The sequence below is a fragment of the Odontesthes bonariensis genome, chromosome 24 (genome assembly GCF_027942865.1).
Source record: "Odontesthes bonariensis isolate fOdoBon6 chromosome 24, fOdoBon6.hap1, whole genome shotgun sequence".
Classification (NCBI taxonomy): Eukaryota; Metazoa; Chordata; class Actinopteri; order Atheriniformes; family Atherinopsidae; genus Odontesthes; species Odontesthes bonariensis.
The window spans coordinates 26461312-26480170 of record NC_134529.1 but is presented as its reverse complement, the minus strand read 5'-3'; the positions used below and the strand labels follow the sequence as shown (position 1 = coordinate 26480170).

Below are 18859 nucleotides of genomic sequence, written 5' to 3'. Positions count from 1 at the left end.
AATAACCCAATTTTAGGTCTTGCACCTTCACAATAAATCATTTTCCGGTGTATAAGGCTAAACTGGTGGGATTTTTACGGAGTCATTTCTAGTTGGTAAGCAAGTTTTTATCTGTATCTACTTTTGGTAATAAATTCATAATAAATAAAGGTTCTGGACCAAATGAGTCCACCTCCGTTATAAGTATCATAAACGGATCTGATACGGATCCGGGCCAGATGATGTGTTCTATGAACGGATCCAAAACGGATCCGGGCCGGATGATGTGATCTATGAACGGATCCGGCCCGGATGTAGCACTTAATGTGTGGATCCGGATAGGGTCCGGGGCGGATCCAGAACAGATCCAGATCACGGATCCGCCCCGGACCCTATCCGGATCCGTGATCTGGATCTGTTCCACATTCCAGATCCTTTCCGGTGTGCAAGTGGACTCCGATCCAGGTCCGTTTTGCAGATCCGTTCCTGAGTCTACCCTAAATCAGTTCCGGAGTCCGTTTGCTACCTGGGGACTTACTGGCACATGAGTGTTAAGTTTCTTCACTTACATTAACAGCAATAAATGATGACTTGAATCCCAAGAAACAGTGAACAACTTCTTTACTGTTCAAGTGCAAATACAATCATACATATCAATCCACCACAGGTGCAATTAACTACATTTATCACATTAACAAAAGTAGTGCCGTTTTTCCTGTTGAAAGTACAACTGTACTTTCTAAACATATTGTGTTATATTGAACTATGTTTTCAATACAAAACAATGAGGAAAACTGGCTCATCAGCTGCTTTAAGTTCCCGAGGGCAATCATCCTCAAACTATGCGGAGCTCCGGCCGGAGTTGGAGCGCAACATAACGAGGAGCCATGCGCTGCCTGTGCCCATACAGGTGATGACCACGTTGGGGTTCCTGGCAACTGGGGCATTCCAGAGGGAGCTGGTTGACCGATCGGGACTGTGCCAGTCGACCCTAAGCCGAGCCATACCAGCTGTGTGGGATGGATCTCGGATCTCAGCCAGGTACATTCAATTCCCATACAATGCAGTTAAACAGGCAAACATTAAAGCTTAATTTGCAGTTTGAGACAGTTTTCCAAATGTAATCGGAGCTACGGCACACATGTTGCTATAAAAGCGCCATCACATGATGAATTTGTGTACGTCAACAGGAAGCAATTTCATTCCATAAATGTACAGATTATATGTGATGCGCAAATGCAATTAACAAACATTGTGGCTAAAGTGGCCTGGTTCAACACACACAGATAACATTCGTTTCACCCAGGTCTGAAAGCCTGGGAGAAAAGGTGGGTTTTAAAGATATTTTAGAAATTTCGAGAGTTTCTGATGAACAAATATGCAACGGTAACCCATTCCAAAGTTTAGGGGCAACCAAAACGTCTCGTCTTTCATTTTTAGCCTGCATTTATGCACATCCAGGTGAAGTTTGTTTGCCGACCTCCAAGCTCTGATTGGTCTGTGAACATGTATGAGTTGAGTTAAATACTCAGGGGCCAGGCCGTATAAAATTTTAAAAACAAACATCAGGATCTTAAAATCAATTCTGAAGCAGAAAGGAAGCCAGTGCAGAGAGGCCAGAACTGGGGTTATATGTTCCCGTCTCTTTGTACCTGTTAAAAGTCGAGCAGCACCATTTTGCACAAGCTGTAGGGGTCGCAGAGAGTGCTGGTCTAAACCTACATACAATGAGTTGCAATAATCCAGTCTGGAAAAAATAAAAGCATGAATCACCTAATCCAGGTCATTCGGTGAGAGGTAAGGTTGTACCCTGACCAGAAGTTTCAGCTGGAAAAAGGCACTTTTGACTACAGATCCAACTTGCCTGTCAAATTTAAAGTCACTGTCAAGAGTGACACCAAGGCACTTCATGACAGAGCAGTTTTTTTTAACCAAGGGAAGGGGGCAGATCATCAACGAAGTCACTGTAAAGTCCACGGCACCCAAACACTGACTTCTGTCTTACTGTCATTTAGGTTTAAGAAGCTGAGGCTCATCCCAGTCTTGATGTAGGTTATACAGGCGAGTAGAGTTTGAACAGAGTTTTTACAGTTCATTTGTAAGGGGAGATAAATCTGAACATCATCAGCGTAGCAATGAAAAGACACATTATGTTTGCGGAGTCTGGATCCAAGAGGCAACATGTACAATGAGAATAATAAAGATAGATCCTTGAGGCACCCCGGAAGTTAGAGGGGTCACACTAGAAGAGAAATCTCCCAAATGAACTGAGAAGCTCCCGTCAGTCAGGTAGGACTGGAGCAGCATGAGGGCAACACCCTTGATACCAACGTAGTGTTCCATTACATGTTTTGAAGTGCCAGTTTATTAATCTTGATGGAAAAATTAGTGAATGGGACTCTTTGTTCAATTGTTACTATTTTATACACTGTAAAATGAAAAGGTGAGTAACAGCTTGGAAAATATGTTAGCACAATTATCCAAATACATGTTTTTGTATAGATCTGTGTGTGTGTGTGTGTGTGTGTGTGTGTAATAGTGCTGAAATGACTTTCTATGTTTCTCTCTGATAAAAAATAAAATAATAACTATACAGATGCAGCGTCCCAAAAAAAATAAATAAATAAAAAATAGGCATTTATGCATTTTCTTATGATTGGTCAGAGGTTTTATACCTCATGTTTCTATGCGACAGTATAGGGTTATAGCTTACAACTTGTTATGTGGACGCTGTTACCACAGGGTAGGGGAATATTCCACTTACCTCGTTGCTAGGATGTAACATGGGCCGGCTCTGTGAGTGTGAGGCTTGCTGCAGTGGTCGACCAATGTACTTGCTCCACACTGTCAACCAGTCACCAAATTTTTTACCTACAGTTGGCTAAAGAGGAGTGTAAGACCAAAGTAATCGCTTCTCAAGGACCTTGAGATGTGGCAGCTGGAAAAGTCTTCTCCAAGGGAAGGCTGCAGGTCTTCGTCACATCAGTCCAGAATTCTAAAGCTCTGTTCAACTCAATGGTCTGGCATCCAGCAAAACATCTTTAATATGAGAATGTTGGAGGAAAGAAAAGTTCTGATCTGGAAAACATCTTGTTTGTTTTAGGTAACAAAGATGGCAACCCTATATGGCTTCAATGACTGCCGACCTGTTGCCCTCACATCATTTGTCATACAGATTTTGGAGAGACTGATTGTGGCTCATCTTGGACCATATGACACACTTCAGTTTGATTATTAACCTTGGTGTCTTCAATACCATCTAACCTCTTGTCTGCTGAGAGAGAAAAAGGTGTTCAGAATACATGTCAGTGCATCTACTGTCTTGTGGGTTGCTGACTATTTGTCAGATAGACTTCCGATTGTACAGTTGGGGAGCACCTTGCCAGCTCTGTGAGCTCTATGGCTGCTGGTATGGGAGAGGGGGAGGAGCTGTGCAGCACAGCTACCTCTTCTTGCTCCAAGCCGAAAATGTTCAGCGAAGCAGTGTGCTGCACAGTCCTGGCGTGGATCCAAGCGTCCTCCAGTTTGGCAGTCCATCCCTGGAGCCCCCGCCTCTTCGATAGGAAAACCAGGCGCTCACCTGCCACCCGCAGTTTCTCGGATGCGGTGGTGTCCCGCACCATAGGTCGTCGTAAAGGTCCCAGAACAGGTCTAAGTCCGCCGCGTCCATGGTTGGCCGATCTTTCTGTCAGGGTGGGGTGGTGAGTTAGGACACGGATGCAGACTTAAAAAAGGAAAACTGGATTTATTATACAAAAAACCAAGTTCAAACAAAAAGCGCGGCTTAGCCGGATTAAAAAAACTCAACTGTGAATAAAACAAACAAAAGACTTAGCATGGCATGGGATAAATAGAATAAATACTTAGCTTCAAAATGGTAGGAGACAAAGAACATGGGAGGTAAGGTAGGTAAGGCAAGCAGGTCAGGTGGGTAAGACCAAGATCTGACAAACTGAGAGGGGAGACTGGAAACTAAATAGAGGGCTGGGAGTGATTGGAGAGGGAGTGCAGCTAGGGGGGAAAACACAGGTGGAGTGAGTGAAACTAATGAACTGAATGAAGGGAAACTAAAACATGGCAAAACTAAAAACTAAACATGGACTACAAAACTAAGACATGATTAACACTAAAAACCAAAACGTAACCTAAAACATGAAACTTAAAACATGAGTCCCGTGGGCCTGACACTATCAGACAATAGCCGCTTTCGGACTGTAGGAACCTTTGGCTAGTGATGGCAAAATGAGGCTTTGTGAACCAATGAGGCTTTCCAGCCCAAAGGTTCGCCAAAAGGTTCATTACCTGAAGCCTCATTGAAATGGTCTCTCTAGTGACACCTGCTGTGCAAAAGGAATATATGACAGACTAAATTAACCCTAAGTCAGAGCATCCTGCAATATAAAATAAACAATTGTTGTCACTGTGTCTCAATGAAAATAAATGTGTGAAAACTGCATATATGGAAGTATTATTGAGTGCTATGGTGTTGATCACTCAAATGAAATATATCAATGATGTACACTGACAACAGTGCTTATGGAAATGGGAGTATGAAAGTGCTTATGGGACCGGGAGTCAGGAATAAACTGTAACAGAGCAGTATGGGCAACAAGACAAATATAAGTTATTGTTTTTTATTTTAAAAAATGTGTGTCAATAACGTTGCGGTTTAATATGCCGAGAAGAAAAAAGAGCGACAACAACTACCGATAACTATGTTCTTCTCTCGAAAAAACACACCTGCACCGCGGGCTTTAGAAGAAAAAAAACGCTGAGTCAGGATGCAGGGGCTCAGTCAGAAGAGCAGTGAAATACACGCGAGTCAGTATTTGTTCTACTGTAGCCTTTTAGTATTTTTTTTTCATAATCATTTTTCATTTTCTCCCGTTCTAATCCAATGACTCGGGTCGCGGTGCTGATCTCCGCAATTTGAAGCCTTCAGTTTGTATTGACGATTAAAATTATTATTTTACAGTAGGCCTACAGTAGTTATTTGTAAAAAAAAAAAAATAAAGGTTACTACTTCACGGATTTCGCCTATCACGGGTTCTTTTTGGAACGTAACCCCCGCGAAAAAACGAGGGTTCATATCCTATATAACTATTCTAACCTAATTACGATATATTCTAATGCAGTATAATAATAATAAAAGATGATATGACTGATATAATAACTGAACTTAACCACTAACTCTGATACAACCAACGCACACTCTACCTCTCACCAATACCAAACGCCAACTCAAAACCCTCGAAGTGCCGCAAGGTTCAAACCCTTTTTATGCGATAGTGACGCTCAAAATGAATCAGTGACGTGTACACTGAATCCGAGGCCTCGTTTGTCATCAGTCACGTGATTTTTATGGAAACGATACAAGCCTCGAACCAACGCTTCATCTGGCTCGCCCCTTTTTGCTCGACACATGCTCCGAGGCCTCGCTTCAAACGCCACATCACTACCTTTGGCAGTTCTAATAACCTTTTAATCCACGGGGCCGTTTTCTCCCGTGTTCGGACATACAGGAACTCGGGGCTATCTCCCTTAGTTCTTATAACCATTTAGCTCCTTCTCCGAGGTCGGGTCTTTTCATGGTACTATAGAACGATCTGAGGGAGGTGTGTGGTGGTTGGTAGCTACGCCCCATGTCATGCTATCACGGCTGAAATGTTTCATCATACCACACAGACAGAACCGGCGGGTGTTTAATAAGTTAAACTTACACGTTGTCTCCTTTGTCTGCAGCGCTCTGCTCTCCTTTCTTCCTTCATGAAATGAAAAAGTATCGTCTCCTGACTCTCTCTGTGTGCTCTTCCAGCCTCGATATTAGACGCCTGATGTGATCGTCCATGATTAATATCAGCATCATACAGACCATGAACACGGTGGCCTCCCCGCTCTCCATATTAGCTTCTTTGTGGTGTTTTTTCTACTTTTACCGGGTTTTGTTTTGTTTTGTTTTGTTTTGTTTTGTTGTTGAATGTGGCGCTAAACGGCTAACGTAACACGTCACTGACACAGATGGCTGCGTGCGGCGCAAAGTCCCGACCTGGTCCCGACTCATGTGCGAATGCAGACTGAAACAGTTCCGCTGGGGAAGGACAGTTATCAGAACGAAATTTGAGTAGGACACTTCTGATAACTGCGTTCTTATAACTACTCTGTCCGAAAGCGGCTATTATGATCAAAGGGGAACTATCTTAACAAGCCCCGCCCCCTACTATCAGACATCATGATCAAAGGGGAATTATCCTAACAAGCCCGGCCTCCTACTATCAGACATCATGATCAAAGGGGAATTAACATAACAAGCCTCGCCTCCTACAATCAGACATCATGATCAAAGTAGAATTATCATAACAAGACCCGCCTCCTATCAGATATCATGATCAAACAGGAATTAACATAACAAGCCCCGCTTCCTACCATCAGACATCATGATCAAAGAGGAATTAACATAACTAGCGCCACCTTCTACCATCAGACATCATGATCAAAGGGGAATTATCCTAACAAGCCCGGCCTCCTACTATCAGACATCATGATCAAAGGGGAATTAACATAACAAACCACGCTTCCCACTATCAGACATCATGATCAAAGGGGAATTAACATAACCAACCTCGCCTCCTACCATCAGACATCATGATCAAAGTAGAATTATCATAACAAGACCTGCCTCCTATCAGACATCATGATCAAAGAGGAATTAACATAACTAGCGCCACCTTCTAGCCTGGCTGACGCGTCCACATCTCGATGAGATGGTGGTCTGGGAACTAGGTGTGCATTTTCTCATATTTGAGGCGTGGTTTACGAATGCCTAGAGCCGTTTATTGGGCGCTACAAATGTCTATCAAATGGCGTCTGGTTCTTCCCATCCCATACTGCTTTGCGCGCGATTCATAGCCAATTGTATCACTTATACCAGATGACGTATGTAGAGCGACAGAAATTCGACGAGGAAGAAGGCAATGAAATCTTTCAACGCCAAACGTTGCTCTTTTTTAAAAGAAAACTTGGTTCTAAGCTACTTAAAACACTTCTAAGGCTGCATCATGATCAAATGGTAATTATCTTAACAAGCCCCGCCTCCTACTATCAGACATAAAGACAAAAGAGGAATTAACATAACTAGCCCCGCCTCCTACCATTAGTAATCATGATCAAATGGGAATTAACATAACAAGCCCCACCTCCTACCATCAGACATCATGATCAAAGGGGAATTATCATAACAAGCCCCACCTCCTACCATCAGACATCACGATCAAAGGGGAATTATCATAACAAGCCCTGCCCCCTACTATCAGACATCATGATCAAAGGGGAATTATTCTAACAAGCCCGGCCTCCTACTATCAGACATCATGATCAAAGGGGAATTATCATAACAAGCCCCACCTCCGATCAGACATCATGATCAAAGGGAAATTACCACCTGGGAGTGGGGTTTCCCTTAAGATTTACCTAATCAAAGCCTGTATTTCAGGATACAATGTTGGGGAAATGCTGCATCATAAGGGCTGAGAATTTTATTTGCTTATTACTTACAGGGATCCCAGTAGATCTAAGTTTTTTTTTTTAATCTTAAACAGATATCCCAAGCGAAATTGAGTCACTCCTTACAGTCCCTTGAGTTGCATAAGTGAGCAGAAGCGTTTTCAGGCAACCCAGGCACTGTCTGAATCTGGCAGCACAGACAGTCAAAGACCCTGTCTTGTACCTTCAGAAGCGTCCTCTCTATTCCCCAGTTCTGCTCTTTGAGGGGTCAACCACCCTCCCAGCAACTATGCTCAGCAAAGCAATCGTCACCTATATTAACATCTTAGAATGGTTGCTGTACTCTCAGGTTACTATTTCAAATTTCTGTGCTGCCAGATTCAGGCAGTGGCTGGGTCGTCTGGAAAGTTGAGTGGGTCAATTCCAGGAGGCAGCGCTTGTGGTGGTACTTCCCATTTGATCATGATAACTGATAGTAGGAGGCGGGGCTTGTTATGATAATTCCCCTTTGATCATGATGTCTGATAGGAGGCGGGTCTTGTTTTGTTAATTCTACTTTGATCATGATGTCTGATGGTAGGAGGCGAAGCTTGTTATGTTAATTTCCTTTTGATTATGATGCCTGATAGTAAGATGCAGCGCTTGTTGTGGTCATTCCCCTTTGATCGTGATGTATGATAGAAGGAGGCAGGGCTTTTTATGATAATTTCCCTTTGATCATGATATGTCTGATGGTAGGAGGTGGGGCTTGTTATATTAATTCCCATTTGAACATGTCTGATTGTAGGATGCGGGGTTTGTTATGATAATTCCCCTTTGATTATCATGTGTGATGGTAGGAGAGAGGGCTTGTTATGATAATTCCCATTTGATCATGATGTCTGATTTTTGGAGGTGGGGCTTGTTATGTTAATTCCCCTTTGATCATGATTTCTGATGGTAGGAGGCGGGGCTTGTTATGTTAATTCCCTTTTTATCATGTCTGATAGGTGACGGGGCTTGTTATGATAATTCCCCTTTGATCATGATGTCTGATAGTAGGAGGCGTGGCTTGTTATGATAATTCCCCTTTGATCATGATGTTTGATAGTAGGAGGCGTGGCTTGTTATGATAATTTCCCTTTGATAATGATGTATGATAGTAGGAGGCGGGGCTTGGTATGTTAATTCCCCTTTGATCATGCTGTCTGATAGTAGGGGGCGTGGCTTGTTATGATAATTTCCCTTTGATCATGATGTATGATGGTAGGAGGCGGTGCTTGTTATGTTAATTCCTCTTTGATCATGATGTCTGATAGTAGGAGGCGGGGCAGCATGGGTTGTAGCCGAAATGCACAACCCCTGCTGTGGTCTGTCCTGGGACCATGGTCTCTGGCACAGACCAGTGGTTACTGCCACAAGGGGCGCTAGAGACACTAGTCGCGGCCAGCTCCTCAGTAGTTGCGACCAGCTGGTCTCTGGCACAGACCCGTGATCCCTACCACTAGGAGCGCTTAAGATACTGGTCCTGCAGCTCCTCAGTGGTCTGTCCCGTTGTCCTTGTGGTATGAATCAGTTAGCGAGTGGTCTGTGAAGCGGCTTTTGTAATTTAATTTTGATGTTCCCCCTTTTCTGGTCATGGTGGCAGCACTGTTTAAAGAATAAATGTCAGCGATCACAATCTTTTGTCTATAAAATACAATGTTCTATTATTTATGCAGGTCCATGTGGTCAGGACCAGCTGCTTGTGGTCATGACCAGCTGGTCTCTGGTCCCCTTTGATCATGATATCTGATAGTAGGAGGCGGTGCTTATTATGATAATTCCCTTGGATCATGATGTCTGATGGTAGGAGGGGGGGGGCTTATTATATTAATTACCCTTTGATCATGATGTCTGATGGTAGGAGGCGGGGCTTGCTATGTTAATTCTCCTTTGATCATGATGTTTGATAGGAGGCGGGTCTTGTTATTTTAATTCTACTTTGATCATGATGTCAGATGGTAGGAGGTGAGGCTTGTTATGTCAATTCTGTTTTGATTATGATGTCTGATAGTAAGATGCAGCGCTTGTTGTGATCATTCCCATTTGATCATGATGTCTGATGGTAGGAGGCGGGGCTTGTTATTTTATTCCCATTTGAACATAATGTCTGATGGTAGGAGGCGGGGCTTGTTATGTTAATTCCCCTTTGATCAAGATGTCTGATAGAAGGTGGGGCTTGTTATGATAATTACCCTTTTGATCATGATGTATGATAGTAGGACGTGGGGCTTGTTATGTTAATTACCATTTGATCATAATTGCTGATGGTAGGAGGCGGGGCTTGTTAAGATAATTCCCCTTTGATCATGATGTATGATAGTAGGAGGCGGGGTTTGTTATGATAATTCCCCTTTGATCATGATGCATGATAGTAGGAGGCAAGGCTTTTTATGATAATTCCCCTTTGATTATGATGTCTGATAGTAAGATGCAGCGCTTGTTGTGATCATTCCCATTTGATTGTGATGTCTGATAGGAGGCGGGGCTTGTTATGATAATTACCCATTGATCATGATTTATGATAGTAGGAGGCGGGGCTTGTTATGATAATTCCCCTTTGATCATGATGTCTGATGGTAGGAGGCAGGGCTTGTTATGTTAATTCCCTTTTGATTATGATGTCTGATAGTAAGATGCAGCGCTTGTTGTGATCCTTCCCATTTGATCGTGATGTCTGATAGGAGGCGGGGCTTGTTAAGATAATTCCCCTTTGATCATGATGTATGATAGTAGGAGGCGGGGCTTGTTATGATAATTCCCCTTTGATCATCATGTCTGATGGTAGGACGTGGGGCTTGTTATGTTAATTCCCATTTGATCATTATTGCTGATTGGAGGAGGCGGGGCTTGTTAAGATAATTCCCCTTTGATCGTGATGTATTATAGTAGGAGGCAGGGCTTTTTATGATAATTCCCCTTTGAACATGATGTCTGATAGTAGGAGGCGGGGCTTGTTATGTTAATTTCCATTTGAACATGTCTGATTGTGGAATTAACATAGGGGAATTAACATAACAAACCACGCTTCCCACTATCAGACATCATGCTCAAAAGGGAATTATCATAACAAGCCCCACCTCCGATCAGACATCATAATCAAAGGCTAATGATCATAACTAGCCCCACCTCCTACTATCAGACATAATGATCAAAGGGGAATGATAATAACAAGCCCGGTCACCTACAATCAGACATCATGATCAAAGGGGAATTGTCATAACAAACCCTGACTCCTATCAGACATGATCAAAGGGGAATTAACAAGCCCAGCCTCCTACTATCAGACATCAAAGGGGAATTAACATAAATAGCCCCACCTCCACATCTTAGACATCATGATCAAAGGGAAATGATCATAACAACCCCCGCTTCCTACTATCAGACATCATGATCAATGGGGAATTAACATAACAAGCCCCGCCTCCTACCATCAGATATCATGATCTAAGGGGAATTATCATAACAAGCCCTGCCTCCTACTATCATACATCATGATCAAAAGGGTATAATCTTAACAAGCCCCACCTCCTACTATCAGATATCATGATCAAATGGGAATTAGCATAACAAGCCCTGCCTCCTAATATCAGACATCATGATCAAAGGGGAATTATCATAACATATCATATCATAACTCCTACTTTCAGACATCATGATCAAAGGGGAATTATCATAACATATCATAACTCCTACTTTCAGACATCATGATCAAAGGGGAATTAACATAACAAGCCCCGCCTCCTACCATCAGCAATAATGATCAAATGGGAATTAACATAACAAGCCGTGCCTCCTACTATCATACATCATGATCAAAGGGGAATTATCTTAACAAGCCCCACCTCCTACTATCATACATCATGATCAAAGGGGAATTATCTCAACAAGTGTCCGCCTCCTACTATCATACATCATGATCAAAGTGGAATTATCATAACAAGCCCGGCCTCCTACTTTCAGACATCATGATCAAATGGGAATTAACATAACAAGCAACGTCTCCTACCATCAGCAATAATGATCAAATGGGAATTATCATAACAAGCCCTGCCTCCTACTATCATACATCATGATCAAAGGGGAATTATCTTAACAAGCCCTGCCTCCTACTATCAGACATCATGATCAAAGTGGAATTATCATAACAAGGCTGTATTGTCTATGCCCTGTTCTCTCCCGTTGTATGGATAAACGCGGATCTTGAGTAATCTAAATATCTTCCTGAACCGAACTTCTCCTTTAAGTTACCTCTCTCTCTGAAACAGGCTAGTGTTACCCCTCTTTCTCTGGTTTGAGTTACCTCCATTTGTGAAACTGAAAACTCAGAGTTTCCCTCATTTCAGGGTTAATAAACTTTCACTAAACCTACTTTGTGAAACGGACCTCCGGGCTCCATGTTGTCTTGCTCTAACTAATCACTGCTGTCAGAGAGTAGAAACAACCCCAAGAGAAGCAGCTTCTTGTAGCGGAACACTGGAAATAATACAGCTAAAAACTGCTTTTACACAATGTGAGTGTATGCCCACTGAGTAATGCAGATACATAAACACTAACATAATTTACATTATGTAGTTGGAATGAGTGCTGCAATGGATATGAATGATTGCAATTCATTTTCATATGGCTATGCATTTACATGTTTGGTCACACAGTGTTTCATAGTGTTAAGGTATTAAAAACGAATGACAAAGAACTCTTTAGATTTTAAAATACTTTATTTCATAAACAATATTTAAATTCAACTTGGTTGGTCACACACATACACATTTAGAATAGAAAATGTTCAAGTTAGACTAAGAGAAAACAACAAGGATGGCATTCCTATCTTCTCTGTGAGCTGTGGCGTACAAAGTGAGGCTAGTTGAGTCCAGTAGTGGTAAATGTATGCAGAAAGACCTGGTGTTTAGAAAACAATGCTACAAATCAATGATGCGGGTTCAAGCATCTGCACTGCTAAAGTGTCCGAGATGATTATCTGTAACTTTATCTGCAGGACTCCTGGCAGACTCTTTGTATACTGACTGAAACATTTGCTTCATTTGCTACAGTTTATTTATTCAGATCAGGAAGGAAAAACAAATTCACAATAAGTATTTTTGTCATCCTTTGCTTTATTCACTCCTTACTCATGGCATGGAAAAATAATATTTTAGAATAAAGCATCTCTCTTTAATTGACAAATCAGTCAGTTTAAATTGTGAAAAGACAACAGTTTGGTCCATAGTTGAAAGAAAGCTAGAAAATATTCACATCGTTTCCTATCTTCAAACAGGGTTGGGTAGTTCTTTACATGTTGGAAGACCTTCACCTGTGCGGCTGAACTATTATAAATAATCTCTAATATTTAGCCAAATATTGCGAATATTGTGCAAGAGCAAATACACTACTTGTGCAAGAATGAGTGCTCCTCTACTACAAAAGCTTTTGATAGATTTAAATTTTTAGTTTTACAAAAACTTTTCCCACAATATAACAACACTAGGACAACACTAAGAAGGGATTTTCTGTATAGGATATCTTTGCCGTGGATCAATAAGAAATGCCTTCTGATTGAAGAATACACCAAAATGCACACATCACAAAAGCCAATTACATGATAATCGAAAGAAAATCCTGCAGGCCAAGGACTTTGTGTGTGTGTTTTCAAAGAAAAATATAGAAAACTCTTTGCCCTGGGGCTCTAACCAGAGAGCTCGTTTCTCTTCTCTGTACAGTGTGTTTCCTCTGCCTGCTCATCCACCTATCCTTCGCTGCGGACTCACCGGTGAAGCTACAGTTGGTGAGGCATTGAAGAGGAGCGAGCTGGGCTTGACAGTGCTTCACTGTGCTGTGCCTGAGACAAACTGTGCAAACGCTACTGTGCTCTTCTTCCTCCGTGCTCACTGTTGCTGCAAGGAGGCTGTGGATGCACGGTATTGTGTGTTACAAATGGCCAGGCAGTGAGTAACTTGGATCCTGCTATGATCACTGTAAACAGTAGATTTAGTCTTTAGTTTTTTATATACAGTTGTGGATAAAACAAGTTTTTCTTTTTTTTTTTGTTGAAGGGTGAAACGGAAAAGAAGCATTAACTCCAGCTGACTTCATTGCTTGGCTTCACAGAATTTCTTTAATGCTCATTGTTACATTTAATCCAAAAGGTGTTTCTTTGTCTCCCTGGTTGCTGATAAAGCAGTAGTTATGAGGTAACCAAGGAGTAGATCATACTGAAACACAAGAAGAAGAAAGAGGAGTAAGAAGTAAGTCAAAACTTCTCCAATTGGATAAGCAGTAAGAAGGTGACAATTTCCAAATGCATAACAAATTTCACTGATCTAATGGCCTCCATGTAGTATTTAGGTAAAGCATTTTGAAATTCAGTCGAGTGTATGAATTTGTTCATTGATCTACAGAGAGCTATGTCTCAGTAATCATGTCTGTGTGATATTTTTTTAAGGCTCCTCTCATTTTTTGCATTACACAGTAATGTTGCGTTCACATATATGTAATATTTGTAATATCAGCAGAGTTTGACTGAATGTAGTCGTTTAAACCCACAGGCCTACTCCGATATATTTTTACCTTAAAAATACTTCTGTTCTATAAATCCTCGTTTTTTTTACATGACCCCCACCCAAAAAAAAAAAGAATTGAATGTTAATTTCACATTTTTAGGATTTTACCATGACCTAAAAATGTAAAAACAATTATTGTTCCGGGCAGACCACTGACCACTAATAAGTGTCAGATCCAATGCAATGGTCAATTACTATCACTGAGTCATTTGGCCAGAGAAGATTATTGACGTTTACCTGAAAGAAAGAGAATGATGGAAAACAAATCACAGACTGAGGATTTGACACTTATGGGGCTGAGCTGTAACTTGACAAGAACAGATCAGCACCTCACTGACAGTAACACATTCCAAACAATTTGTGTTGTTCAAGAGGCTTCTGCCAGCTCATGACACCTCAGCCAATCTCTTCTGGTATAAAGGATGCAAGTTCACCCTGTTGAATCAGGAATATCCATAGACAGACAGAGAGAGGGGTAAAACATGTGATGTATGTATCGAGAAAAAGACAGCAAAAGGCAGATAAAAGTGTTTGGCCTGATTTCCCCTGAGGTATTTCCATCTCCTCTCATTAAAACCTCTAAGAACTGTCATCATTATTTGTAGATTGACTTGTAGCTCTTTAATTTACAGCTCCTTCACTTCCAAAGCCTAATTAGACATAAACTAAACCTAATGTATGCAAAAACACGACTTGTTATGAGATGCTCCATTAAAGAGAAATGCTTATGGACAAGGCTTCATGAGAATAGAAGCTCTAGTATTTTAGTTAAATTTGAGAAATTTTCTAGATTCTTTTTCTGTTCATAATTAAGCAAGTGGAAGTAAAATAATAATAGAATATCAGTGTTAGTTAAATTTTTGCTTTGTTTTGGGGTCATTCTCTTGTTGTACCAGGAATTACAGCTAGACTTTTTAAACCCAATTAATTTCAATGATCAGTTGAGTAAATGTGAAGAGAACTTGTCCTGAATAAATGCTCTTCACATGACACCTACAAAAAGGAAAGATTTGTGTTCGTGAGATATTGTCCAATTTTTTAAATTCTGACAAGAGCAAAACAGAGCATTGTATGCAACATGCAAAGTCAAACACACACATATGGTCAAACAAAAATCCTTGGTTCTATTGGAAGTCTTCATTTTAATTTCCTTCATTTGAAAAATGTTCTTGAAGTTTTTCAGCAGTTTGGCCCACTATTGATTACCATATGAAGCTTTTTGTCAGTGACAGTGCTGGGCTTAATTAGGGGTGGACAACGTGGCTGAAAGATCATTTGATATTTCTATAAAGCATGATCTATGAACTGAGTAAATTTTCCCACATATTGGGCTGATGTCATGTTATCACACGATTTGTTATGAAAATTGGTGTTTTTAATTTCTGACCTGATTTTTGTTTATTTGTTTTTCTAATATCCACCGATTAGTAAATGCCCAGTGTTATAAATAGCGGTTCCATGTATTATTATATATCATACTAAATTATCTAATATTACCACATATCCTAAAATAGAGGCCAAGGCCTTTATTTACTTCAAAACCTTTGAGTAGCAGGGCTCTTTTAGAGGCAGGCCTTAATTTCAAATGTTTTTTTAAAATTTGCATTATGTGGCATTTTTTCTACAATACCTGAAAACAAAATCTGGCACGGTGTACCTTGTTTATATATACCAGCAAATTAAGTAGAAATCTATTCATTTTTATGTGGTGCTCCATTATCAGGATAAGTCTGCAAAATACTTCTCTTATATTTTTTTCCCTTCACAATTTGCTCAAGCATGCTGAAAAAAATGTTCCATTTGTGGTGGATTATGGAGAGAGACTACACTGTGTCCCAAAAAGTTGAATTTACAAAGCAACAAACAGGCTAATAAAATATTGTCTTTGCTACACACTTAATACCTCATGCACCGTAACTAACTAGAATCACTTCTGGGTTTAATTGGATGGAAAATGCCCCTGTCCTGTGAATGGTTTTTAATTATGAAAGATGTGCATTCACATCATATGCAACAGCTTACCAAACTAATCCAGAGTGGTTTATAATGACAGAATCAAACGGTGATTCTGACAAGTGCTTAATCCAGTAAATAAGCATTTTTGAAACAGCATGGTTATTCAACTCAGTTGATTTGAGAAAAGACTGAAACTTTTCATCTTTGGTGTACACATTGTCGTGACATACGTGACAATTCCCCCAAAGCTGCCCCCCTCCCCTCCTTTTCCCTGCTTGCCCAGGCCGGTATTTGCGTTAGGGCTAAGGAAATAATCATGTCTTAACCTATTCAACCCTTCAGTGAAGGCAGGGATTTACAGTTAGAGGCAGAGAAAGGTAGGTCATGCCATCCTTTGAAAAAAAAAAAAAATCACCTGCAGTACTTAAATGTGATGCTCTTTTTTGTAACTATACTTTCTCCACATCGATACTCAAATTTGGCTGCTTTGAAACATAGAAATTGTGGCGTAACATTTAATGAAAATAAATTATTTCTCAACACTGTGGCTGGTCAGCCTAACACTACAGATAACAATGATTTTACTAATGAGTTTTTTTATAGTCTCTAAATTATGTAGTCATTTATGTAGTAATTCATGATACTATTGCCTGCCAGGTGAAAACATTTTAAACATTTCAAAATAGGCTCCCTTTATTTGTGACAGATGATCTTGTTTTCATGTTCCATTAGTTTTTAACAAGTTTATCTGATGCGTGTGCGTGATGTACAGTATGTGTGTGAACAAACAGAAGGGTGAGATTTTCATGCTCTGGAAGAAAACAAGGATTAGACCGTAGTTGTGTCTAACAACATGCTCGGATCCAAGCAAATTTAGAAAACCTGTGCTCCTCTAGCGAGGAGGGGACATCTTTTGTTTCTGGGGTGAAGCACATTCCACACATGTATCCCTGTGACATAGACAACAGGAGAAGAGAAGGAGGGGAGATGGGCTGATGCGGCAGGGGTCATATTCCATCGGGTGGTGCATTGGTATTGTCCAGTAAGATGAGGAAGTGCAGCTGAGGAAAGAGCCGTTACAATCTCACCCGGGGCTGAGGAAGAGTAGAAGCTGGGCAGGCATGAGCACACTAGCAAGCATGTTATTCTAGTTTAAAAGGAAGATGGAATTCACTGTGTTTTGATTGGTTCCTAATTCTTGATTGTGAATAATTTGTACCAGACAAGCAACCGTGAAGGATCCACCCAGGTGTGGAAGTGAGTGTCCAGGTGGAGCTGTGTTCCTTTGTGTCTGTTAGGGGATTCACAATTTCATTATATGCTTACAGTACATGTGGCTTGTCTTAAATGTATGAGTAAGTTTGATTATAAGGGTTTGAAGGATCTTTGGATCAAAGATGCAGGTTAGTTTGATTTTGGGAATAGTAGATAAAGAGGGTTTATTACACAAGCCCCACAGAGAAGTTTCAGGCTGCTTCACATCCAATTCAATCACTTTGATCAACATTTAATACTTCCCGCATCATCACCAGAACTATATGCAAGTTAATATCTGAAGCTGGTAATCTGATTTTGCTCACTTAAATCAGTAGAACAACCCTTTTTTTGAACATTGCACCTTGGCATTTAATAAGATGTGATGACATTTCAATCATCAACTTTACTGCTACAGTTCTTTACATATGTTGCAATAAATCTGAAACGATGGGTGCTACATAGGTAGTTGCTTTACTGGTAAATTAAATGTTTACTTCATAAAAAAAGAAGCATTCAAAGAAGCTTAGAATGACAGGATTTGAGACAGATAATCTGCGGGCCATTTAATACAAATCCCTTTTGACAGTTTGATTTGAGACAACAAACAAGATATTATAAAGTGAATGAAAATTATGCAAAATTGTAATACTGTGGAAAACAATTGCATATTAGTTCATATTTGTATACATTGCAATTATTACTTCAATTTTTCAATGACCTTTTAAAATCCCTCTTTGCCATGTTTTTTTTCCCATCAAATGCTAGAAAAAGCATTGCAGTTACTGATTTTGTATTGGAGGTGCTAAATTGCTTTTCATCTATGTTTTGTCATAATACGGCAAAAGAATGATTTTGACTGGGAAATCTAATCTACCTGACGCAAAGTGTTCATTGAGAATCCATGTTTCTGAGTCTGAATACCAGTTGTCTCAGTGAATGTTAGAAGTCTATCTGGCTCTCTTCTCTTTAAATTTTAAAATTTTGTACAAAGAAAATCCCAACTTTCTAAAGAATCTATTGGTACAGTCCACTGGACTCCAGCTCTTCCTCATTTTAACATTTTCCAACCGATCAAACAGTCGGTGGTCACTCTTTTTGCCACTCAGTGGCTATAACTAGTTGTAACCCAAGTACAACCACATGTCTAATAACATCACGTGCATTCCCTATGTAAATGTGTAAAAATGGCTTTGTTCAGAACCTATAGTAATTTAAAATATGTTTTAACCTTTATTCTGAAGAAACTTTGTTTTGCACTGTGGACCACTGTATGAATTACACATTCAGGAGTGAGAGTGCATTGTGTAAGCAACTCCTCACCTAATTTACAGAAGCATGGAAGCTCAATCAAAAAGGTTTGAACCTGAAATTCAAATGATTACCAACTAACAGTTGAGAGGAGTTGCTGTAAAAAATCCCAACTAGTCAAGAATACATTTAAATTATGATACGTTATGAGGACCTATTTTTGTGAACATGATTGGACTGAAAGTGAGCAATATTACCATGTATTGTATAATACCTTACCACTTCTGCAAGTGCCCTCTCAAAGAGCACATCAGTACAATATGAGCCAGAGGAGGACAGGA

The 18859-nt window shown here is 40.4% G+C and overlaps 1 protein-coding gene across 2 annotated transcripts in view; it reads right to left on the bottom strand.

The window, feature by feature from the left end:
* Positions 1–12199: 12199 nt before the first annotated feature.
* The window catches only part of cnih3 (cornichon family AMPA receptor auxiliary protein 3), a 160128-nt gene continuing 153468 nt past the window's right edge, over positions 12200–18859 (bottom strand). For both annotated transcript variants that reach the window (XM_075458666.1, XM_075458665.1), the window contains one exon: positions 12200–13709. Coding sequence is in view for 1 of the 2 variants with exons in the window: in XM_075458665.1 (XP_075314780.1) it covers positions 13682–13709 (28 nt within the window). In the remaining variant the exon portion in view is untranslated. The remainder of the gene's footprint in view (positions 13710–18859) is intronic.